We start from the raw sequence: 25,919 nt of genomic DNA, 5'->3' as shown, positions 1-25,919 counted from the left end.
GTACCCGAACAGGCGCCTGAATGTGGCAACTAGGGGCTTTTCACAGTAACTTCATTGCAGTGTTAATGTAAGCCCATTTACAACAATAAAGATTATTATTATAACCGAACGTAACCGTGGAGCCCTGCCTCCATTTTTGTTTTAGCACTGTTACTGCATATGTGCCTAGGACCATATTCTAACTGTACACATGTTGTCTTTGATTTAAACACTTCTCGCTGCTTTGTTCAGCACTTCTATTGACACCCTTATTCCCTCACGCTTATTGCTTCTCTCTCCCAACCCCTCACTTTTCTTGCTCATCACATCTCTTGTTTCCCACTGCTTACCGCTTCCTTCTCCTGACCCCCCTTGCTGCCTCCCACTCACCACCCCTCTCCCAAGTCCCCTCTCAAGGGCTCAAGGAAAGGCCAACGAGGGGGTCAGGAAAAGGGCAGTGAGAGAGAGGGGTCAGCAGAGAAAAATGCCATGTGGGAAGGAGAGTGAGGGGTCCAGAGACGGAAGGAGCAAGCGGGAGGGAGAGGGAAGTAGTGAGAGGGTTGAAAAAGGGGCGGTGAGTGGGAGACAGTGGGGGAAAATGGACGAGACGGCAAGAGGGACAGCAAGAGGAAGGGAGTGAGGTGGTCAGCAAAAGGAAGCGGAGAGTGGGAGGAAGGGGATCTGGAGAGGGAAGCAGCAAGAACGAGGGAGAGGGAAGCAATGAGCGAGAGGGAGAATCGGGAAGTGAGTGAGAGATGGGAAGATCCGAGTGGGAAGCAGCAAGCGGTTTCTGAGTTGTAAGAAAATAGTAAGTGCTTTTTCACATTTGCTGATTAAAATCTTGAATCTCAGATGTGACAATTGAAAGATGTTAAGAAAATTAGATTATAAATGTAGTGGGCAATTTAAGGGTTAAAAGCCTGGGTTTAGCATTGTTTTAAAATAATTCTGTTCTGCAGAGCCTGGATGGGTTTAACAACCACCAGGTGAAATTGACCAAGGAATGTGTTTTTCAATGGGCTAATGCCCGGTGGTTTGCCTGGGAAAGTCCGTGGGCCGTTAAAGGGCTTTGCACTCTGCAGAGAGAATTTGTTTTTTTGCTTGGGGAGATGTCATTGCTGGATGGAGCCATAGAATGTAGAAATACATTTTGAGAAGCTGTGGAGAGAGGCAGTTTTGGAGAAAGCTGTGGAGAAGGACAGGCTTTTGGAAGTGATATCTGATCTGGCAATCCTTGTTTTATAGACCACAGATAACGGCAGTTTTCTTTCCCCATTGGGTAAGGAAAAAAGACTAATAATATTTTAAAGTAGCGCAGTCTTGTCTGAAGACAAGGAAGAGACTGAAACCACCTAGTGGAGGCAGCTTTTTGAAGACATTCTGCCTGAGTCTGAAGAGGTTCTAACAAGAGACAGAATCTATTCTATACTGGGAAGGCAGACTCAGTAAAACAGAATAAGTCAGTGAGGTTTATTAAAGTGGGAGGAAAACCATTGTCCCAGTGGAAGAGGTGCAACATAGTGAATAGTCTGTTCAGAGGCCAGTGGATAAGCAGGTACCAGAACTTTTAAGTATTTTAATTGTGAGGTTAAGATTTACTCGTCTACAAGGTGGAGTAGGTAAGGAGATTAAGATCTTAAGGGATACAGGAGCAAGTCAGTCTTTAATGGTGAGAGATTGAGAGATGAGGATGTATGTAGTTTGAAAGGAGTATTGCCAGAAAAGGTGGTAATATGTGGAATTAGTGGTGAGAGCAGCAGTGTGCCACTATGTAAGGTATGGTTAGATAGTCTGGTGAAAAATGGTGAGTGGTAGTAGGAATAATAGAAAAAGTACCTTTTTCAGGGGTATAATTTATCCTCAGTATTGATATAGTTGGATCGCTGGGAGGAGTACAGCCTACTGTGGTTGAGATGCCAGTGGAAAGTCAAACAACTGAGATGTTGCAAAAAGTATATCTGGGAGCTTTTCCTGATCGTGTGCTAATCAGATCACAAAGCCACAGGTTGAGACAGAAGGAAAAGAACTTGAGGAGTGCTGCTAGGGAGACTGAGGTTCAGTTGTCAGAAACCATGTTTGATTAGATGGTTAGTAAAGAACAAGAGCAGGTGGTGGATGAAGCGGATATCTTTAGTCCTGAGTGTATATCAGACTGTTATTAAATTAGAAATAATGTATTAATGAGAAAATGGAGATCTTTACATATTCAAGCAGATGAGAAATGGGCAGAAGTTCGTCAAGTGGTATTGCCGTGTGTTATAGAGAGGAGGTTTTGTGGCAGAACATGTGGTTCCTGTAGGGGTCATTTCGGAGTAAGGAAAATGCAAGCAAAAATACAAAATTATTTTTATTGGCCTGAACTGCATAAGGATGTAGTCGAATTTTGTTGTACATGTCGGATAATAGGGACACCTCAGGCAGTAATTAAACCAGCCCCTTTAGTACCCATTCCAGCATTTGAGGAACCTTTTAGAGTCCTAATTGACTGCATGTGGTCCCTGCCCAAAACCAAAAGCGGGAATCCGTATCTGTGGACCATAATGGATGTATCTACTAGATTTCTGGAGGCAATTCCATTAAGAAACATTATATCTAAGAGAGTTGTAGAGGAGTTAACCAATTTTTCTTTTACCTGATATGGACTACCAAAAGAAGTTCAATCAGATTAGGGATCCAATTTTATGTCAAAATTATCCAAGGAAGTTATGGAATTTTCAGAATAAAGCAATTTAACTCAACAGTGTATCATCCGGAATCACAAGGGGCAGTAAAAAAAATGGCATTAAACTCTAAAGACCATGTTGAAAGCCTATAGTCAGGATTATCCAGAGGATTGGGAAAAAGGAATTCCATTTGTACTATTTGCAATTAGGGATGCACTTAATGAATCAACTAAATTCAGTCCATTTGAATTGATTTTTGGTCATGAGGTGAGAGGACCACTGAAAATTGATCAAAGAGCAATTGGTGAGTCAGCGGTCAGAGACTACTTTGTTGGACAATGTGTCCAACTTTAGGGAGCGATTAACTCGGGCTGGTGAGTTGGCTCAGAAACATTTAAAATTGACACAACAGGTAATGAAAAAAAGAGGTGGATAAGAAATCAAAAATTGGTAGTTTTGTTAGTAGGGAGAAAGTACTAGTATTGTTATCAATGATAGGTGAACCATTAAAATCTAGATTTAGTGGGCCTTATCAAATTGAAAGGCATTTGAGTGAGGTGAATTCATAGATTATCATAGAATTTACAGTGCAGAAGGAGGCCATTCGGCCCATCGAGTATGCACCGGCTCTTGGAAAGAGCACCCTACCCAAGGTCAACACCTCCACCCTATCCCTATGACCCAGTAACCCAACTCAACACTAAGAGCAATTTTGGACACTAAGGGCAATTTATCATGGCCTATCCACCTAACCTACACATCTTTGGACTGTGGGAGGAAACCGGAGCACCCGGAGGAAACCCACGCACACACGGGGAGGATTTGCAGACTCCGCACAGACAGTGACCCAAGCCGGAATCGAACCTGGGACCCTGGAGCTGTGAAGCAATTGTGCTATCCACAATGCTACCGTGCTGCCCCGTGAGTCAATTAGGACTCTAAAAGGTTCCTCAAATTATTTGATAAGAACTCCAGACAGAAGGAAAATCCTCAGAATGTGTCATGTTAATAAGCTCAAAGGGTATTTTGATAACACCAGAGGTGATCGTCTCCCTGGACACAGAGAAGGCCTTCAAGAGAGTTGAGTGGAAGTACCTCATAGAGGTACTAGAGTGGTTTGGGCTGGGGACAGGGTTCATCTTGTGGGTGAAACTCCTGTACAACGCCCCCAAGGCGTTGGTCCGTATGGACCAACACCACCAGCTCTGAATACTTCCAGCTGCACAGAGGCTCAAGGAATGGATGCCCGCTTTCCCACTCTTATTCGCCCTGGCAATTGGGTCACTGGCAAACGCCCTTAGAATGGCAAGGAGCTGAAAGGGAATCTGAAGAGGAGACAGAGAGCACGGAGTCTCACTCTATGCAGATGACCTGCTCCTCTACATCTCAGACCCGCAAAGCGGCATGGAAGGGATCATGAAGCTCCTGAGAGTTTGGAGCATTCTTGTATAATCTTTATTGTCACAAGTAGGCTTATATTAACACTGCATTGAAGTTACTGTAAAAAGCCTCTAATCGCCACATTCCGGCACCTGTTCGGGTACACGGAGGGACAATTCAGAATGTCCAAATTACCTAATAGCACGTCTTTCGGGACTTGTGGGAGGAAACCGGAGCACCCGGAGGAAACCCATACAGACATGGGGAGAATGTGCAGACTCCACACAGATAGTGACCCAAGCCAGAATTGAACCTGGGACCCTGACGCTGTAAAGCAGTAATGCTAACCACTGTGCTACCGTGCCGTCTGTCTTAAGTCATGTCACTCTCAGCATTGAGGCATGGTTCAATTATGGGCAAGGTGCCATCTTTGGGGACTCATTTGTATGCCCTACCATTTATTTGGGGGTTCAAGCTGTGAATGGCCAAAACAGATATCAGGGGGCCTAGAGGCATGCCACAAAGAACAAATACCCAAAGAAACACCAAAAATAGGATGGGGGGCGGTGAAGAACCGTATATATGTAGATACATGACAATTGCCCACATATAATAAGAGACCTAAGAAAATATCTTAAAGCAACAAAAAGAGTGGGTGAGGGGAGGGTGGGTCGTTACCAACGGAAATTTCTTGTATCTTGTACCCAATGCACAAAACCTTGTCCAGTGTACAGTGTGTAAAATGAAAAACAGTTTTTAAAAAAAAGGTATTTTGATTGAGAAGGAAAGAAGCAGGAAGTGTTAGGCATTGTAGCTCAGGGAGAAGAGACAAATGCAGATGATTCTGAATTTGACATTCCTCAAATTAAATTGAATAATGAGGAATTATAAAACAATGGGATAAATTATTGAACTACCCTCTGGGGGAATATCAAAATAACCTAAAAGAGTTATTACAGTCACATAAAGTTGTATTTGGGAATAAATTGGGAGGTACGAAAGTAATTATGCATGATGTAGATATAGGAAATGTTATTCACAAATAACATCCATGCAAACTCAATCCACTAAAGTTAGTATAGGTACAAAAGGAGATCAACAACATGCTTAAGGAGGGTATCATTGAATTGATTTGCAGCGATTGGAGCTCACCGATTGTTATGGTACCAAAACCAGATGCAACACAATGATTGTGTGTGGACTATACCACAAGTATTACTCAATGCCCTGCTAATTTAAAACTGGATTAAGAGCTGTATGTTTCTTTTCTTGTTGTTTAATGGGAAATTGTATAGTTGTGTTGAGGGATAATTGTAAACTGTTATTTATTGGGTGTGAAGTTAAAAGTTTAATATTGTATTTATAATAAAGGTTTTGTTTTAGAAGTACCAAAGCCCTATTTTTTTTTTCATGCAATTGCCCCTGGAACAAATCATTCTTTCCACACAGTCTTAAAATAAACTGAAATATTGGGGTTTTGGCCCAGTATCCTAACCACTGTTAGGACCTGGTCTGGGATCAGAATATATAGCACTGAAGAAGGTAATTTCTCCTCGATATTTTCTTGAAATGTATACCTAGAAATTAGTTTAATAGAGAACCGCTTGCACAATGAATTACGTTACATTGATAATGGGGCTGTAACTTTTGATTGTAGTATCTACACTAAAGGAGCAACTTGAGGAATTGAAGAAGATGAGCCAGAATTCTCACATTTCAAATGAGAAAATAATACAGTTACAAAAGCAAGTAAGTCCTAAACACATATGCTGAAGTTTTCAAATCAAAAAGCAAGGTATGTTTGAAAAATGTAATGCTGTTATTTATTAATAGTTGGAAGAAGCTAATGCTTTACTGCGAACAGAATCGGACACAGCGGCAAGGTTACGGAGAAACCAAACTGAATCATCAAAGGTAATGAGCCAGCTAGAGACTATAAATAGTGAACTGCAGGAGAGAAACCGAACTTTAGAAAATATCAAGCTACAGCTGGAGAAGGAAATTATCCAGCATCAATCTGCTTTGGATGCTGAAAGGAGAGTTCGTAGCCATGGCTCAGAAATGATCAGTGATATGCAAGGTAAGCAATATTTGGAAATTCATATGATGTTAACAATATGTTGTCATTTATGACCGTAGGAATATTTCCTGCCTGCTTGCAAGTGAAAAAAAATCCTCTTCCGCAGGCTTCCCTCCCCTCCCCAGAAGAATTATTGTCTGATAACACTGAGGAACTCGCTGAAATAGGAGTCTTCAATCAATCTATGTTGTTTGTTCTTAATGGTACTATGGCCTACATGGAAGTTATTGGCCCAGACTGTGCTCTCAGTGGCATTCACCTAGCTAACAGTTGCCCACACACTTTTCACAGGCTTGTCAGTGGAGATTTCCCCTCATCCACCACCTGTTTCAGTGTTGTGGCATCTGCAGGAAGTCTGTGAACAGCAATGCTCTCCGATAAATCAGATTAAAAAGTCTTCACTGAGATACAAATGGCACTAAATTGTGATATGTAAGTTCTGATGTTTGGATGTTGTAGGTACAGTTTAGGGATCACAATGGTGCCTGTGATTATGCATACACATTTGTGGTGAGTCACATCAAATTTCACATTGGTGAAGACATTGGCACATGCACAATTAGCTACTAGAAATAGAACAAGCAGATCATGATGTGCACACTGATTTAATGGCAAAGGTGTCATTTTAGACCTCAATGCTCTGGCTGTAGGCTCCTCGTAACCTTGCACAACTGAACACTCCTTTAGTAGCAGTAAGAGCCTCCCAGCAAATCCATTAAGAATATTCAATTGTTTACATACGACAAATTCTTCATTCCAGGGATCATTCTTGTGAACCTCCTCTGGACCCTTTCCAAGGCTAGCACATCCTTCCTTTGAAAAGGGGCACAAAACTGCTCACAATACTCCAAATGGGGTTTGACCCAGAGCCTTATACAGCCACAGAAGTCCATCCCTGCTCTTGTATTCTAGACCTCTCAACATGAATGCTAACATTGCATTTGCCTTCCTAAACGCTGACTGAACTTGCACTGAACCTTAAGAGAATCTTGAACAAAGACTCCCAAGTCCCTTTATGCTTCTGATTTCCTCCGTATTTCCCAATTTAGAAAATAGTCTATGCCTGTATTCCTCCTTTCAAAGTGCATAACCTCACACCTTCCCACATTGTATTCCATCTGCCACTTCTTTGCCCACTCTCCTAGCCTGTTCAAATCCTTCTGCAGCCCTCCTGCTTTCTCAGTACTACCTGTCCCTCTACTCAGTCCTATTTTATCATGCGCTTCCAAGATGTTTGTATCATCTGCAAACTTAGGAACAGTGCCTTCAGTTCCTTCTTCTAGATCGTTAATGTATATTGTGAAAAGTTGTGGTCCCAGCACCGACCCCTGAGGCACACCACTAGTCACCAGCTGCCATCCTGAAAAAGACCCCTTTATCCCCACTCTCTGCCTTCTGCAGTCAGCCAGTCCTCTATCTATGCCAGGATCTTACCCGTAGCACCATGGGCTCTTAACTTATTTAACAGTCTCCTATGTGACACCTTGTCAAAGACCTTCTGGAAATCTAAACAAATCATGTCCACTGGTTCTCCTTTGTCTAACTTCTTTGTTACCTCCTCAAAGAACTTTAACAGATTTGTCAGACATGACCTCCCTTTGACAAAGCTGTGCTGACTCAGTCCTATTTGATCATGCACTTCCAAGTACTCCGCAATCTCAACTTTAATAATGGACTCTAAAATCTTCCCAATGACCGAAGTCAGGCTAACCAGTCTATAATTTCCTGTCTTCTGCCTCCCTCCCTTCTTAAACAGGGATGTTACATTGCCCACTTTCCAGTCCTCTGGGACCTCCCTGCCTCCAGTGATTCCTGAAAGATCACCACCAATGCCTCCACAATCTCCTCGGCTATCTCTTTTAGAACCCTGGTGTGTAGTCCATTCCGTCTAGGTGATTTATCCACCTTCAGACTTTCAGTTTCCCCAGAACCTTCTCCTTAGGGGCATAGACAGAGTGGATAGTCAGAGGCTTTTTCTGAAATTATGAGGGGCATAGATACAGTAGACAGGAACAAAGCTTTCCCCTTGGTGGAGGGGTCAATGACCAGGGGACATAGATTTACGGGAAGGAGGCTCAGAGGGAATGTGAGGAACAACCTTTTTACCTAGAGGGTGGGGGAAGTTTGGAATTTGCTGTCTGATAGGGTGGTGAAGACAAAGACTCTCATATCACTTAAAATGTATTTAGATGTGCACTTCTGATGCCAAGGCATACACGGCTGTGGGTCAAGTGCTGGAAAATGGGATTCAAATGATTAGTAGGTTTTTACCCGGCGCTAACGCGATGGGTCGAAGGGTCTTTTCTGTGCCGTATGTTTCTATGACTCCATCCACACCCGCACTTTCTCGATGTTCGCTGCCCAATAATAGAACATCAAATTCGGTAGTGCCAGCCCTCACGATTATCTCTCCCTCTGCAGGAAGGCTTTTCAAATCCTGGGGGTCTTACCTGCCCGGATAAAGGCTGAGATTAATTCATCGACGCTAATGAAAAAAGACCTGGGAAGGAAACTTGGGAGACACTAGAACACAAATATGTACCTCGGCAGAATGTTAATTTTTTTTTTTTAATAAACATTTTATTGAGGTATTTTTGGTATACATGAAACCATAAGCATAGTGCAAAAGCCATTTACCTCTCGTACAGGTCCCACCCTTATTGACCCCCTACTCTAATCTTAACTACTCTCCCCCCCCCCCCCCACTCCCGTCTGCTGACGATTAATTTCCCGCAAAGAAGTCGACGAACGGTTGCCACCTCCGGGTGAATCCTAACAGTGACCCTCTCAAGGCGAACTTGATTTTTTTCCAAACAGAGAAAACTAGCCATCTCCGATAGCCAGGTCTCTGATTTCGGGGGCTTTAGTCCCTCCATGCTAATAGTATCCATCTCTGGGCTACCAGGGAAGGAAAGGCCAGAACATCTGCCTCTTTCTCCTCCTGGATTCCCGGGTCTTCTGCCACCCCGAAAATCGCCACCTCTGGACTCAGATCCACCCTTATTTTTAAAATCGAGGAAATGACGTCTGCAAACCCCTGCCAAAATCCCCAAAGTTTTGGACATGTCCAAAACATGTGGACATGGTTCACCGGTCCTCCCGCACATTTTGCGCACCTGTCCTCCACCCCAAAGAATCTGCTCATCCGGGCCACTGTCATGTGAGCCCGGTGAACAACCTTAAATTGGATCAGGCTGAGCCTTGAACATGTTGCAGACGCGTTGACTCTACTCAATGCGTCTGCCCATAGACTATCCTCTATCAGCACAGTAGCATTGTGGATAGCACAATTGCTTCACAGCTCCAGGGTCCCAGGCTGGATTCCGGCTTGGGTCACTGTTTGTGTGGAGTCTGCACATCCCTCCCCGTGTGTGCGTGGGTTTCCTCCGGCTGCTCCGGTTTCCTCCCACAGTCCAAAGATGTGCATGTTAGATGGATTGGCCATGATAAATTGCCCTTGGTGTCCAAAATTGCCCTTAGTATTGGGTGGGGTTACTGGGTTATGGGGATAGGGTGGAGGTGTTGACCTTGGGTAGGGTGCTCTTTCCAAGAGCCGGTGCAGACTCGATGGGCCGAATGGCCTCCTTCTGTAAATTCTATGGGAAAAGAAAAATATCACCTCCCGGCTCCTCCTCCCACTTGCGCTTCAGCTCCTCGGTCTGCGTCTCCTCCGACCCCATAAGCTCCTTATAAATATCCGAGACTCTCCCTTCTCCTACCCACCCTCTGGAAACTACCCTGTCCTGAATCCCCCTTAGCTGTAGGAGCGGGAAGGTTGACACCTGTTTACGAAGGAAGTCCTGCACCTGCAGATACCTGAATTTGTTTCCCCTCGCCAACCGAAACTTTTCCTCCAACGCCCTCATACTCGGAAAGCTCCCCTCTATGAACATATCCCCCATTCTCTCAATCCCCGCTCTCCACCATAACCGGAACCCCCGTCCATACTCCCTGGGGCAAACGGGTGATTATCACAGATTGGGGCCCAGACTGATGCTCCCACATGCCGCCTCCACAGGCTCCAAACTCTCAGGGCCGCAACCACCACTGGACTGGTGGAGTGCCGTGCCGGCGGGAACGGCAGAGGCGCAGTTACCAACGCCCCCAAACTGGTGCCCTTACATGAAGGCGCCTCCATACATACCCATGCCGACCCCTCCCCCACCACCCACTTCCTGATCATGGCTATATTAGCCGCCCAGTATTAGTTGCTAAAATTTAGCAGCCAGCCCGCCCTCTCCCTGATTCCGCTTAAGCATTACCTTCCTTACTCGCAGGGTCTTGCCCGCCCAGACGAAGCCTGTGATCACTCTGTTGACCCGCTTAAAAAAGGTCCGCGGAATAAAGATGGGGAGACACTGAAATACAAATAGGAATCTCGGGAGGACCGTCATCTTAACCGTTTGCACCTCCCAGCCAGAGACAACGGAAGCGCGTCCGATCTCCGAAAATCGTCCTTCATTTGGTCCACCAGCTGGGCCAGATTCAATTTATGCAGCCGGACCCATTCCCGCGCCACTTGGATGCCTAGGTACCTAAAGCTTCCCTTTACAAACCAAACGGCAGCTCTCCCAGTCGTCGCTCCTGTCCCCTCGCCTGGACCACAAACATCTCACTCTTTCCCATATTAAGCGTATACCCCGAAAACCGGCCAAATTCCCCTAGAGTCCGCATGATTTCTTCCATCCCCTCTATTGGGTCCGAAACATACAGAAGCAGGTCATCCGCATCGAGTGAAACCCTATGCTCCACCCGCCCCCCCCGGACCAGCCCTCTCCAGCCCCTCGAGGCTCTCGGAGCAATTGCCAACGGCTCTATAGCCAGCGCAAACAACAGTGGGGAGAGGAGGCATCCCTGTCTCGTCCCCCGGTGCAGTCTAAAATAGTCCGATGTTGTCCTATTCGTCCGTACACTTGCCACAGGAGCCTGATACAGTAACCTGATCCAGTCAATAAAGCCCCGCCCGAATCCGAACCGTCCCAGTATCTCCCACAGGTAGTCCCATTCTGCCCTATCAAAAGCCTTTTCTGCATCCATTGCGATCACTACCTCCACCTCCCTACCTTCCAGGGGCATCATGATCACATTTAACAGCCTTCTTACATTGGCCACCAACTGCCTGCCCTTAACAAACCCCGTGTGGTCCTCCCCAATAACGTCCGGAACACAATCCTCAATCCTGGAGGACAAGATTTTGGCCAGCAACTTAGCATCTACATTCAACAGAGAGATCGGCCTGTAGGACACACACAGCTCCGGGTTCTTGGCCCGCTTAAGAATCAGCAAAATCATTGCCTGTGACATCGTCGGGGGCAACACCCCTCTTTCCCTTGCCTCATTGAACATCCTCAACAACACCGGCCCCAATATCTAGAATGTTAATTTTGACTGTTTGCACTCTCCCTGCCAAGGACAACGGGAGGGCGCCTCTTCATCGCCTCCACCTGACTGGCCAGGTTCAATTTATATAGCATGGTCCTGCCATGCGCCACTCACTCTTACTCACATTCAATTTGTATCCTAAGAAAGAACCAAACTTCTTCAACAGCTCCATTATCCTCACTGAAATGAATAGCAATAGTAGTCTGCAGAAAGGGAAACATTATGTTCCTTACCACCGCACCCCCCCCGCTCTGTACCCCTCCACCCGCCTGACAATCTAAGCAAAATGGCTCAATCGCCAGCATGAATAGTAATGGGAACCGCGGGCATCCTTGTCTTGTGCTCCTGTGCAACCGAAAAAACCTTGAACTCACCACTTTGGTTGGACACTAGCCATGGGGGCACTGTACAGCAGTCTCACCCAGGAGATAAATGTTGGCCCAAACCCAAATCGCTCTAAAGTCTCAAAGAGATACCTGCACTCCACCTGATCAAATGCCTTCTCTGCGTCCATAGAGATGATGACCTCTCGATCAGTCCCCAAGGAGGTTGTCAGGACCATATTTAGAAGTCTTCTGTTATTGACCGACAACTTTCAGCCCTTGACAAACCCCGTTAGTCCTCAGAGATCAGCTCCGGCAAGCACCCCACCAGGCGCATTGCCTGGACTTTAGCTAGTACCTTTGCGTCGGTATTCAAGTGAGATAGGCCTGTGAGACCCACACCTGAAGAGATCTTTGTCCTGCTCTGTGATCAAAGAGATCGATGCCTGCGTCAATGTGGCCAGCAACACGCTCCGAGACAGAGTCATTAAACATCCCCAATAAGTGTGGCGACAACAAGACCGCAAACGGTTTATAGAATTCCACCGGAAATCATCCGGCCCCGGTACCTTTCTCGACTGCATGGAACAAAAATACAGTTCATAATCTCCTCCAAACCCACTGGTGCCTCGAGCCCCTGCCTACTCTCCCTATCAACTACCGGGAAGTCCAACCCATCCAAAATCCGCTCCATCCCCAAGTCATCCTCCAAAAACTCAGATTTGTACAGCCCCGGTAGAAAACCTCCATTGCCCTATTAATCCTATCTGGAGCAGTAATCAGCCCTCCCCCGGTCCTTAACTTGGGTTATATTCCCCACGCGGCCACCTACTGCCTCAATCAATGAGCCAATAACCAGCTGGCCTTCTCACCATACTCCTAAAATGCCCCTCGCAAACGATTGGCGTCAACCAACCTCTGCCTTTTCACCATTCCAACTGTATCTCTGTGGACTTTATACAAAATTATCTTCCCCATGATAACCGCCTTCAATCCTTCCCATATAGAATGGGTGAAACCTCCCCGTTCTTGTTGAATCCCACATAGTCCCTGATGGCCGAGACCAGCCTTTCACAACACCCCTTATTTGCAAGGAGCGTTGTGTCCAACCTCCATGGGGGGGCGATGGGCTCGGCCGGTTTCCAGCCGCATATCCACATAGTGTGGGACATGGTCCGATATTACAATCACTGAGAACGCAGCCCCCACGATGCCCAGGAGTAACGATTTCCCCACCACAAAAAGAGCTATTCAGGAGTAGACCCAGTGCACGTATGAGAAGAAGAAAAACTGCTTTCCGCCGGGATCTAAACCTCCATGGATCCAACCCCTCCCTCTGCTCCAAGAACACTGCCAGCTCCTTTGCCACCCCGGAAATTACAAAGGACTTGGGACTCGACCTATCCACCCTTGAACAAAGAACAGCACAGCACCGGAACAGGCCCTTCAGCCCTCTAGCCTGTGCCGATCATGATGCATGTATGAACTAAAACCTTTTGCACGTCTGGGGTCCGTATCCCTCTATTCCCATCCTATTCATATATTCGTCAAGATGCCTTTCTTTTTAATTTAGAGTGCGCAATTCATTTTTTCCACTTAAGGGGCAATTTAGCATGGCCAATCCACCTACCCTGTACATCTTTGGGTTGTGGGGGCAAAACCCATGCAAACACACAGAGAATGTGCAAACGACAGACAGTGACCCAGAGCCGGGATAGAACTTGGAACCTCGGCGCCGTGAGACAGCAGTGCTAACCACTTGCGCCACCATGCTGCCCCAAGGTGCCTCTTAAACGCTGCCATCGAATCTGCTTCCACCACCTTTGTTCCAGGCACTCATCTGTGTAAAAAAAACTTGCCTCACACATCTCCTCTAAACTTTCACCCTCGCACCTTAAAACCTGTGTCTCCTAGTAATTGACTTTTCCACCCTGGGAAAAAGCACCTGACTATCCACTCTGTCTATGCCTTATGATTTTGTAAACTTTAATTAGGTTGCTCTCAACCTCCATCGTTCCAGTGAAAACAATCCGAGTTTGTCCAAACTCTCCTCATAGCTAATGCCCTCCAGACCAGGCAACATCCTGGTAAACCTCTTCTGTACCCTCTCCAATGCATCCATATCTTTCTGGTAGTGTGGTGAACTGAATTGTAAGCAAAATATGGCATAAGGTTCTGTACAGCTGCAGCATGACTTGCCAATTTTTATGCTCCATGTCCCGACCGATGAAGGCAAGCATGCCGTATGCCACCTTGACTACCTTACCCACCTGCATTGCCACTTTCAGTGATCTGTGGACCTGTACCCCCAGATCTCTCTGCCTGTCAATACTCCTAAGAATTCTGCCATTTACTGTGTCATTTCCACCTGTACTAGACCTTCCAAAATACATTACCTCATATTTGTCAGCATCAAATTCTATCTGCCATTTCTCCGCCCAAGTCTCCAACCGATCTATATCCTGCTGTATCCTGACAATCTTTTTCACTATCCGCAACTTCACCAATCTTTGTGTCGTCCACAAACGTACTAATCAGACTAGCTTCATTTTCCGCCAAATCATTTATATATACTACAAACAACAAAGGTCCCAGCATTGACCCCTGTGGAACACCACTAGTCACAGCCTTCCATTCAGAAAAGCATCCTTCCACCTCTACCGTCTGTCTTCTATCACCAAGCCAGTTCTGTATCCATCTTTCCAGCTCACTTCTGATCCTGTGTGACTTCAACTTTTGTATCGATCTGCCATGTGGGACCTTGTCAAAGGCTTTACTGAAGTCCATGGAGAAAACATTCACTGCACTTCCTTCATCAATCACCTTCGTCACTTCCTCAAAGAACTCAATCAAGTTAGTGAGACACAACCTCCCCTTCACGAAATCATGCTGCCTATCACTAATAAGTTAATTTGTTTCCAAATGTGTGTCTAATACAAGATTGAAATCTCCCACGCCATGATCAATTGTTGCGAATCTAGCTCGGGGATGGCCGCCAACACTACCTTGATAAACTCTGTGCCACCCCATTTTGGTGCATATGTGTTGACTAAAACTACTGGAGCACCAACATCCCACTCACAACCACGTACCTCCTTCAGGGTCTGTCAAAATACTGACTACTGAGCTGATCTGGCAAGTGGGATGGTCTCCCTCTGTCACTGGCGGGTCGGGTACAGGCGGTTAAAATGAATGTGCTGCCGCGATTCCTGTTTATTTTTCAATGCCTGCCGATTTTCCTGCCAAAGGCATTTTTTAGAGAGATTGAGGGGATGATTACCTCGTTCATATGGGGAGGGAAGATGGCCAGAATTAAAAAGGTGCTACTACAGAGAGGAAGGCAGGCAGCGGGTTTGGGTCTTCCGAACCTGACGTATTATTACTGGGCGGCGAATGTGGAGAAAGTACAGGGCTGGGTCAGAGGGGTTGACTCCCAATGGGTCAGAATGGAGGAGAGTTTGGGTAGGGGGTCGGGATTGAAGGCGCTAGAGACAGCGCCACACCGGACGGCCCCGGGGAGATACTCAGGGAGTCCGGTAGTAATACTTGTTGAGAATTTGGGGGCAGTTTCGACAGCACTTCCGGTTGGGGTCAGGGTCAAGGGAAATGCCGATTCGGGGGAACCATAGATTTGAGCCAGGGAAGTGGGATGGAAATTTTTGGAGATGGGAGGAGAAATGAATTCGAACACTTAAAGATTTGTTTCCTGGGGGTCGTTTTGCGGGATTGAAGGAGCTGGGAGCAAAGTATGTGTTGGAGCAGGGGGAAATATTTAGATACATGCAGGTTCGAGACTTTGCCAGAAAGGAGATACAGAGCTTCCCAGTAGAGCCGGCTTCCACATTGCTGGAGGAGGTGCTGACGAGAAGGGGATTGGAGAAGGGGGTTGTATCGGCGGTTTACGGGGCTATTTTAGAGGAGGAGAAGATGCCGCTAGAAGGGATCAAGGCAAAGTGGGAGGAAGAGTTGGGTGAGGGTATGGAGGAGGGGTTCTGGTGTGAGATGCTCCGGAAGGTGAACACCTCCACCTCGTGTGCGAGGTTGGGGCTGATACAGCTGAAGGTAGTGTATAGAGCGCACCTTACAAGGGTGAGGCTGAGCCAGTTCTTTGAGAGGGTAGAAGATGTGTATGAATGTTGGGGGGGTGGGCACACTGTTGCTCTCTTTGGTTGGCTCTGAATATGGCGGTCAATATGGTCGCCTTCCTTAATCCTAATTATGTTTGCTCTAGAGTCGTCAGGTATCTTTCGATACCACCACAAGGTTCAAACTCGAATACTGATCAAAGAGTCGGTACACCAGTTAGTTAGTTCAAAGTCAATACTATTTATTTACACACACAGTAATACCTACTCATGCACGAAACGCTACAGACTAAACTATCACTACTGCTAAAGCCTATACTTAGCTTTGGGCGCCCACTCAGTCAGAGGAACAATGGCCATTGTTCGGTTCTGAGGCTGCTGGGGTCGAAGTGGTGAAGGGGAAACAGCTAAGGTCGTCCGTCTGGTAGCGAGCGTTGACCTTGGACTTACTTGCTTCTATTGCAGCTGGTGGGCGGGTCTCTCCGCGGTGAGAGCCGAGTCCAAGAGAGCGATTCTCTCTTGGGGCCTTCTTCTTATACCTGAAGGGGCTTTGCGCGCTTTTGGGCGGGCCTTGAACTTGGCCCCAATTAATTGGGCCATACCTTGATCACTCGTATTGATCTTGACCAATAAAGGGGTGGGTGCCCTGATGGCTGGGCGTGTCCTAGGTGGCCGTTGGCCTGCTTTGTTCCTTTGTATCCGGCGATGTATCTTCCTTTGTTCCCGGAGATGGGCCATCCATATGCTAATGGGCCTACAGTTTCAGTCTTGTCTGGGAGCTGCGGCTCCAATATGCAGCCAAGCTCTGTGCCTGCTTGCTTTCTTAAAATTGTCCATATTTCCCTGCAATCTTTGCAAATGTCCATTTTGTATTCTGGGAGTGGCCATCCCAGATGGCTACACGCCCTCCTTGTGATCCTCAACGCGAAGCGTGAAGGATCAAATAACCGCGTCATCTTCGTTTTCCTCCCAAGTTGGGCACCCGTAAGCACTTCATAGGCTCTACACTGCTCTGTCCTATGAATTGCAACTTTTACCTAAATTATTTATGTACATACATCATTATAAAATTCTACGGGGCGCTATGACATTCAGGCATGCATCACAAAATAAAAAAAACTGGAACCTCTAACTATCCTTAACTAAACTATCCTTATTCAAACAATCAAAAGAATTTACCACATTTTAAACTGTGCAAATAGCAGCAACACAGGTCTCTCTGGTTTGGCAGTCAAGCACACAGTTTTACATTTATTTATATTGGAACGAACAAAACACACACAAAACACGGATGCCCTTTAATTCACTTAAAGGGGTTGGGGGTTTGTTGAAGTCTGAAAATAGGGGATCTGAGTGTGTATATCGCAGTGCGAGTGCAGGAGGCTTTCCTCCGCCATTTCCTCAGTCTGAGAGTCTGAACGACACTGCAGAGTATCGCAAGTACTATAGTGATTCCACAACGTAGGATAGGGAATACCAGGTGATGAACCGGTCACACCAGGTCGGTGTACTGGTAACTATCTCAGGGTTTAGTGTATGGCAGGGGTGGGAAACATTCACGGCCTGCGTGGTAGGGGTCAGGGGGGTAGCGTCCATGCGCAACTGGAGGGATCCCGCTAAGATCCAACTGTAGAACATGATGGTTGTCTTCATCTTTCCTTCTTTCTGTCTTCTTCTGAGGTTCTGGAGTTCTATGGACACAAGCATAATATCTGTTATTATCTTGCTTAAGATCTCGTATGTCTGTCTGTCTGTCCTCTTATTGCCAATTACCCATTATAATTGGTCACCATCTGTGACTCCCTCATTTTTTTAAAAATCCAAATATTTGGGACAAGACATCCGAGAAAAATACTGACACAGTGCGAGCCGTCTCGCAGCCTGTGCGATCTACCATCCCAGTGTTCGAGGATGTAAATAGGATTTGGAAGCAACCTAAGGGTTGCCATAAAGAAACAAAAGAGTTTTGAACTTAAAGAGCCAAAATGGGGTGCATATGGGCCGCAGCGGGTAAGAATGGGTGGAATCCCCCGGTAGGACGGTGACCAGTGCTGTGTGTGCTCTACCCGAGCGTAGCTGACCAGAGGGGGGGTCCTCAGGCAGAGCGGGAACCAGTGCCGTTTCTCCACTGCCTGAGCGACCGGCAAGAAGGGAACGAATATGTGATCGTCGTGGGGCTGCCTCTCGTGATTACCTTCAAATCAGGAGAGTAGTTATGATTGGATGTCCGCGGACAAACTTGTTCCATTAACTGCCAGTGGGCGTTAAAAGAGTGGTGGTGTGGGGCCATGAAAATTTTAAATTAACAAACAACATTTAACATTCACAATAACGAACAAACATACATCACAAACATGGTGCAGGTTCCATCAGAAAGGACACCGTAACTCTCCATTGGTTCCTTTTTACCATCATCTGGACACCTCATTGCTCAGTAGCGAACAGAGTCGCAAAGAAATTTGTTTGGTGGGAGTCAGACTCTTAAGTCATCATCTTCTCCCGGCTGCCATACTCTTGACTGGAGTAGGTTTGCTAAAGCTAATTGGGGCGAATTGGGGTCCATCTCATCATTCCGGATGAGCCTGAACGAGTTGTCTCGGTGCCAGAATCTTGTGCCGAGGTTGGAGCTGCAAGGTTTTAATCCATAATCGTCGGGTGGTGGGTCTGGGTCAGGGGTTTTAATGTAAGTTATCTCGAAGGGGTCGCTGGAATCATGTTCGGAATTGCTGGGAATGGGGACTGGTGCAGGGGTGTAATCATAGCGTGGTGTGCTGGGGCTGTCGCTATCGCTGTCGCTGCTGGTTGAAGGAAGGGAGAGGCGGAGTCGTGCCTCTGGGGGTGGAGTCGAAATTGTGTCTGAGGACGGGCTGGACGGGTTGAGGGAGTGTAGGAATACGTCATTCGTGGGTGGGGCATGCTCATCTGCTGCTGCAAGCGAGATGTGGTGTGCATGGTTTTTCTGCGAGCCATAAGCTGGTTTATGTGATACCACGCAGACTTGCCATTGGGATATGTGTTCTTGTATACAGAGGGGCTGACTTTGTCAGAGATGGAGTGCGGTCCGGAAAATTTGGGGGAAAGGAATGAACTGGGGTTGTATAGGGATAGCATCACTTGCTGCCCTACTGCAAACCCGGTGGCGTGTACCGTTTTATCAAAGCAAGCTTTGCTTTGCTTCTTCCGTGTCCCAAGTCTAACAGCTGCTGCGACCTGGGCTGCCTTTACATTATCAATAATCTGCTGTACTGCTTTTTCATGCGTGAGGGCGGTGACTGTGGGGCTGGCCAAATCCAGTCCTAATAAATATTTTCTCCCTTTCAAGGGACGTCCGGTCATGAGGGTGTAGGGGGTGTATCCTGTGGATGTGGATGCCGTGTTTCTTATGAACATCAGTGCAATGGGGAGAACTGAGTCCCAGGTGCCACTGTGCTGTTGCACCATTTTCCTGAGGGTGGCTTTTAGAGTTCTGTTCATCCTTTCTACAATGCCGCTTGATTTGGGGTGGTATGCTATATGGAACTTTTGCTTTATTGGTTCTCTTAACTGTTATGTCCCGTCCCTGTAAAAGAAGGGTCCAACGGGCTGCGTGGATTTGGCTGACTGTGCCATCCTTAAGTCGACCATCTAGTAGCAGCTGTGTTGGGGTGTGTTCAGTGAGAATGGTGATGGGGTTGAGTCCTGTAATGTAGGCGAAGTATTGTACTGCCCAAAAAAGTTAGCAGGTGCCTTTCGCAGGCAGAAAATCCTTGCTCGACAGGATCTAACACGCGTGAGGCGTATGCCACGAGGCCTAATCGGTCATGGCGTTCTTGGAGGAGCACTGCCGAAACGGTTCGGTTGATGCTTGCAACTTCAATTGCGTACGGGGAAAGTGGATCTGAGACCTGTAACCCGGGCGCTGTGCTGAAGGAACTTTTTAATGCATCCATGTGCTATGGAAGCCATTCCCAAGATGCTTGTTTCTTGAGAAGGTCGGGTAGGGGCACTGCTTTTGTGGCAAAACCGTCAATGTGGTTTCAGCAGTAGCTAACCAGTCCTAGAAATGACCGGAGGGCTGTTACATTATGGGGAAGGGGCAATTTGACGATCGAGTCAATTCTCTTTTGCTCGATCTCGCGTTTACCATGTGTGATTACTGTACCCAAGTAAATCACTTTTTCCTGCAAACTCTGGGCCTACTTGGGGTTCACTTTACATCCAATCTGTTGTAGGAGTCCTAAAAGTTCGTCGAGAAGTGAAATGTGCTCTCCCTTTGTGTCCGTCTGTAGTAGCAGATCATCTACATATTGGACCAGACAATCGGGTCGGGAAAACTTTGCTAAACCATTTGCCAGCTGTCGGGGGAAAATGGAGAGGGTGTTGTGGAAGCATTGTGGAAGGCACGTCCACGTATATTGTTGTCCCTGGAATGTGAATGCGAATTTATATTGGCACGCTTTATCCAATGGAATGGACCAAAAGCTGTTGCTAATGTCCAAAACCGGAATTTTCTTTGACTGTAGTCCCCGTTTGAGCATAGTCTCGGGACTCGTGGCTACGGTGGGGGCTGCTACTGGGGTTACTTTGTTCAGTTCCCAGTAATCAGCGGTCAGTCATGGAGGCTACTGATCGGAGTACGCCTTGATCAAGCAAACTCTCTATTACTTTGGAGATCTCTCCCTCTGCTTCTTGGGGAAAACCGTACTGCTTTTGGGGTCTGGGGTCGGGTCCTGTAATGTTCACTAAGCCAGCTACCTTGCCACAGTCGTGCTTGTGCTGTGCAAATGCTGCTTTGTGTTGCTGCAGGACTTCCCTAACTTCTTTATTCTGACTAATGGCTCGAGGGTCGAACCAGAAGTCTCCTACTGCGCTGATCCTATATACATACTCTCCAACTGTGAGCGTGGCGGGGGCTCATGCAGCCTCTGCCATTCTCCATACACATTTATTTACCGGATCAAATGAGAGGTTGTGGGAACTCCTAACATGTGTTCGGCTGTCTGGGGTAGATCGACCAGATCTACGGGGTGTTTTGTTTTAATGTTTCCTATCTCGATTGCTACAGGGGCTGTGATGTGTCCCTGCTGTAAATGGCCTGTAAAACCGCTGAGTGTAATGGTGTCGGTGGTGGGCCACGTGTCTCGCTGAAACATCGTGGAGGAATTTAGCGTCGTGCGGGATCCTCCTGTGTCCCAAAGAAATTTTACGGGGTATCCCCGGACGATGCCTGCCACTACCGGTCTACCGGACTTGTCCCAAAGGGTGTCGCAGACCCAAGTTGTGGAGCCCGAACACCGTCAGTCGGTGCCGTTCATATCTATATTCTCAGAACGGGCGCTAACACTGTGGATTGGCTTTGCCCTATTCTTATTTAGGGTGCCTGCCTGTTGGTTTCTTTGCTGCTTCTGGGGCGCATTGCACTCTCGTGCGTAGTGTCCTAATTGTCCACAATTGTAACACTCCTGGGATTTGGGTTGCTGTGGGCTATTCCTGCCCTCATTTACCCATGCGGGGTTCTGGCGTGTCCTAACTGGACGCATGTCTGCCTGTTCTTTCTCGGTTTTAACAAAAGCGGTTTTGCCTTGGATGGACTGTTCTCAAGAGCGGGACAATCTCTTCAAAACCCATTTCTTGTTGTGGGCCTCGTCTGAGGGGTCGTAATTTGTGCAAGCTCTCTGCCCTGCCTCTGTCGCATGAGAGACTAGGATGCATGTCCATTTGGCCATATTATCTGGGGACAGATGGGCGCGGGCTTACTCTCCAAATACCGCTGTGAAATGAATCCACAAGTGTCCAGCAAACGCTGTGGGGTGCTCTGTTTTTTTCTGCCTACATTTGTTTAGACCTTATACGGGGTCTCCTTTGTTATAGCCGATCGCATCTAGGATCGCTGTGTGCATTTCTTGGAGTGTGCCTCCTCCTACATTCTGTGGGTCGGGAAGGACTGCCACGACTGAAGGGTCGAGGCTTAAAACTGTGAGCTTCACTCGCTCCTTTTCATCCAGGCCGTACATGGTCGCCTGCTGTTTTACTCTTGCGAAGTAATGGTGGGGGTCCGATGTGGGTAGGAATGGTGTAATTTTATCGCACGCGTCCCGTAATTGAGTGACTGATGGGGTGGTGTACAGGAAATCTGGGCCTCCTTCTGTTGTGGCCCTGTGCTGTGTGGTTATAGGGTTCATAGGGGTGTGTTCTGCCTGTGCAGTCGGGGGTTGGGGTGCTTTTCTCTTTTGTGGCTTGTCCTGTGTACATGTGCCATGTACATATCTGTGGGCAGTCTCATTTAACTCCTGCCAATCGGGGCCGTTTTCCTGGTCTACCTGGGGTCGCCTTCCTTAATCCTAATTATGTTTGCTCTAGAGTCGCCAGGTATCTTTCGATACCGCCACAAGGTTCAAACCCGAATACTGATCAAAGAGTCGGTACACCAGTTAGTTAGTTCAATTCAATACTATTTATTAACACACACAGTAACATCTACTCATGCACGAAACGCTACAGACTAAACTATCACTACTGCTAAAGCCTATACTTAGCTTTGGGCACCCATTCAGTCAGAGGAACAATGGCCATTGTTCGGTTCTGAGGCTGCTGGGGTCGAAGTGGTAGAGGGGAACAGCTAAGGTCGTCCGTCTAACGAGCGTTGACCTTAGACTTTCTTGCTTCTGGTGCAGCTGGTGGACGGGTCTCTCCGCTGCGAGAGCCGAGTCCAAGAGAGCGATTCTCTCTTGGGGCCTACTTATACCTGAATGAGCTTCGCGCGCTTTTGGGCAGGCCTTGAACCTGGCCCCAATTAATTGGGCCGTATCTTGATCACTCGTATTGATCTTGACCAATAAAGGGGTGGGTGCCCTGATGGCTGGGCGTGTCCTAGGTGGCCGTTGACCTGCTTTGTTTTCTGCTTTCAGTTTGGGGAACTGGCGCCTTGAGGTCTGGAGCCAGATCGGTTACTTAAGTATCTTCCTTTGTTCCCGGAGATGGGCCATCCATATGCTAATGGGCCTACAGTTTCAGTCTTGTCTGGGAGCTGCGGCTCAAATATGCAGACAGGCTCTGTGCCTGCTTGCTTTCTTAAAATTGTCCATTTTTCCCTGCAGTCTTTGCAAATGTCCATTTTGTATTCTGGAAGTGGCCATCCCAGATGGCTACAGCGCAAACCATGTTCATATGTTTTGGGCCTGTCCAAAGCTAGAGGATTACTGGAAGGAGGTGTTTAGGGTAATCTCTAAAGTGGTGCACATGAAACTGGACCATGGCCCTTAGGAGGCCATATTCGGGGTGTTGGACCAACCGGTGTTGGAAACGGGCACGGAGGCAGATGTTGTCGCCTTCGCCTCATTGATCGCCCGAAGGCGGAACCTGTTGGGTTGGAGATCAACCTCTCCACCCTGTGCCTTGGTGTGGTGGGGGGACCTGCTGGAATTCTTGACGCTTGAAAAGGTCAAAGGAAGGATGAAGGGGTTTTACAATTCATGGGCATTATTCATTATGCACTTTTGAGAATTGGATCACATCGAACATTCGGGGGGGGGGGGGGCTTTACTGTGTGTGTTAATAATGGTGACTATGGACGATTCCTGATTCCTTTTTGTCATTTGTTTATGGTAACATGTGGGCTAATGTCTGCGGTTTGGTTGGAGGATCGGATCGTTGTTATTGATATGGGCATTGACATTACATTTGTTACTGATTATTGTTTATTATTGGGTGTAAATTGGGGAGAAAATATGAAAAAGGAGAATAATTTTTTTTTAAAAAATACTGACTACTGTAAAGGCCACCCACCTGTTAATTAACACTGCACTCCCATCATCCTTGCATCAAAGTTCGATGGAACACTTGCCCCGCCCATCCCTTCCAGTTTCAAATTCCTAGGGATGCACATCTCCAAAAATCTGTCCTGGTCCACCCACGTTGACGCTACCACCAAGAAAGCACAACAGCGCCTATAATTCCCCAGGAAACGAAGGAAATTCGGCATGTCCACATTAACCCTTACCAACCTTTACAGATGCACCATAGAAAGCATCCTCTCGGGCTGCATCACAGCCTGGTATGGCAACTGCTCGGCCCAGGACCGCAAGAAACCTCAGAGAGTCCTGAACACCGCCCAGTCCATCACACGAACCTGCCTCCCATCCATTGACTCCATCTACACCTCCCGCTGCCTGGGGAAAACGGGCAGCATAATCAAAGATCCCTCCCACCCGGCTTACTCACTCTTCCAACTTCTTCCATCGGGCAGGAGATACAGAAGTCTGAGAACACGCACGAACAGGCTCAAACACAGCTTCTTCCCCACTGTCACCAGACTCCTAAATGACTCTCTTATGGACTGACCTCATTAACACTACACCCTGTATGCTTCATCCGATGCCAGTGCTTATGTAGTTACATTGTATATGTTGTGTTGCCCTATTATGTATTTTCTTTTATTCCCTTTTCTTCTCATGTACTTAATGATCTGTTGAGCTGCTCGCAGAAAAATACTTTTCACTGTACCTCGGTACACGTGACAATAAACAAATCCAATCCAATCCAATCCTGAACCTCTTCTGATCCCTAACCCTTAGATGCCTGTCATGCAACAAAATTACATCCATCTCTAACTCTTCAAATGGGCAAACACCCAGGACATTTTAACCAGACTGTTTAACCCCCTCACGTTCCACGTAACCATCCTAACTGGGGGCCTCTGGGCCTCCCCCTCTACTAGAATCCACCCATGAGGAAGTTCAACAGGGCCCAAACCTACCCTGATTCCACCAGCTGCTGTCACCACCCCACACCAATCCATAAACAAAAAAACCTTAATCTCCAGCACTCTACCCATCACCCCCTCCGCCTGCAAACTTCAAATAAACAACCCACACAATTTTAAAACGCACCCTTCACCCCGCCCCATCCCAAACAACGAAAACCCAACCAACCTAAGTTTGTTACCTTAACCCACAAACAAAACAATTCCCCCCTTCGAGGCAACCAGCCACAGCCCTCCCCCCACTCCGCTCCTGGTAACTAGCATACCTGCTAGCAGGGTGATCCTCACTTGGGGAACAAGGCAATAAAACAAACACCCCCCTTTTTTAATCCCAGTTTTCTGGGAAGAAAGAACCCACCCTCCTTCGAGAAAACAAGAAAACGCCATACCATGGAAAAGACAAAACAGAAAAGCAGAAACACAGAAAAAAACAAGATACATAAACATGTAAAGTTCAAAATTCCATGGCATCCAACAACTACAATCAGATCTCTCCCAGTCCATTTTTCCTCACAAAGTCATTCGCCTTCTCCAGTTTCTCAAAATAATGGTCTCTGTCTTTATACGTGAACCGCAAGCGAGCTGGGTACACCACTCAAAACTGCACCTTGCTCTTGTGGAGCACCGCCTTGGCTTTGTTGAACCCAGCTCGCCATTTTGCCATTTTCGCCCTGGCATCTTGATAAATTCAGATAGGGTGATCCTCCCATCTACTCTCTCACATGGCCTTTGCCCACTTTAAAATCTGCTCCATGGTCAGAAATATCTGGAGACGGACTATAACCACCTGCAGTGGATGCCCGGATCTGGGCTTTTGTCGCAGCGGTGGGCCTGGTCCAACTCAGGAGGGCTCGCAAAGACCCCACCATTTTCCTGAACATCTTTGCCACATACTCTGGCATTCATAACTTCAATGTCCTCTGGTAGCCCAACAATCTTCAAGTTCTGGCACCTCTACCAGTTCTCCTGATCATCCACCTTGACCTTCAGTTCCTTTTGGGCCTCCGCTAGTAACACCACCTCTACCTCCAAAGGGGCAATCCGGTCACTGTGGTCTATGACCGCCTCCTTCACCTCACCCGAATTGTTGAGCCCGGTGTTTCCAACCGCTGTTCCACCCCATCCAGAGTCACTCGAAAGGGTGTCACAGCCACCTCAATCACCCTGGATATGTCCTCCAACATCCCTAGTCTTTGCTTTTTGAATTCCCCTATGAGGAATTCCAGTAACGTCTCCGTTGTCCATTGGGAGGGCAATGTTTACATAACGGGTTCCACCATTTTCTCC

At 47.1% G+C, this 25,919-nt stretch overlaps 1 protein-coding gene across 1 annotated transcript in view; it reads left to right on the top strand.

Moving 5' to 3' along the window:
• rock1 (Rho-associated, coiled-coil containing protein kinase 1) overlaps positions 1–25,919 on the top strand; it is a 264,118-nt gene that overhangs the window by 153,486 nt on the left and 84,713 nt on the right. The window contains exons 15-16 of the mRNA XM_072467883.1: positions 5,680–5,771; positions 5,856–6,102. Coding sequence (XP_072323984.1) covers positions 5,680–5,771; positions 5,856–6,102 — 339 coding nt within the window. The remainder of the gene's footprint in view (positions 1–5,679; positions 5,772–5,855; positions 6,103–25,919) is intronic.

Source organism: Scyliorhinus torazame, chromosome 11 (genome assembly GCF_047496885.1).
Source record: "Scyliorhinus torazame isolate Kashiwa2021f chromosome 11, sScyTor2.1, whole genome shotgun sequence".
Lineage (NCBI taxonomy): Eukaryota > Metazoa > Chordata > Chondrichthyes > Carcharhiniformes > Scyliorhinidae > Scyliorhinus > Scyliorhinus torazame.
The sequence above is the reverse complement of the archived record's forward strand: the minus strand, read 5'-3'. Positions and strand labels throughout refer to the sequence as shown.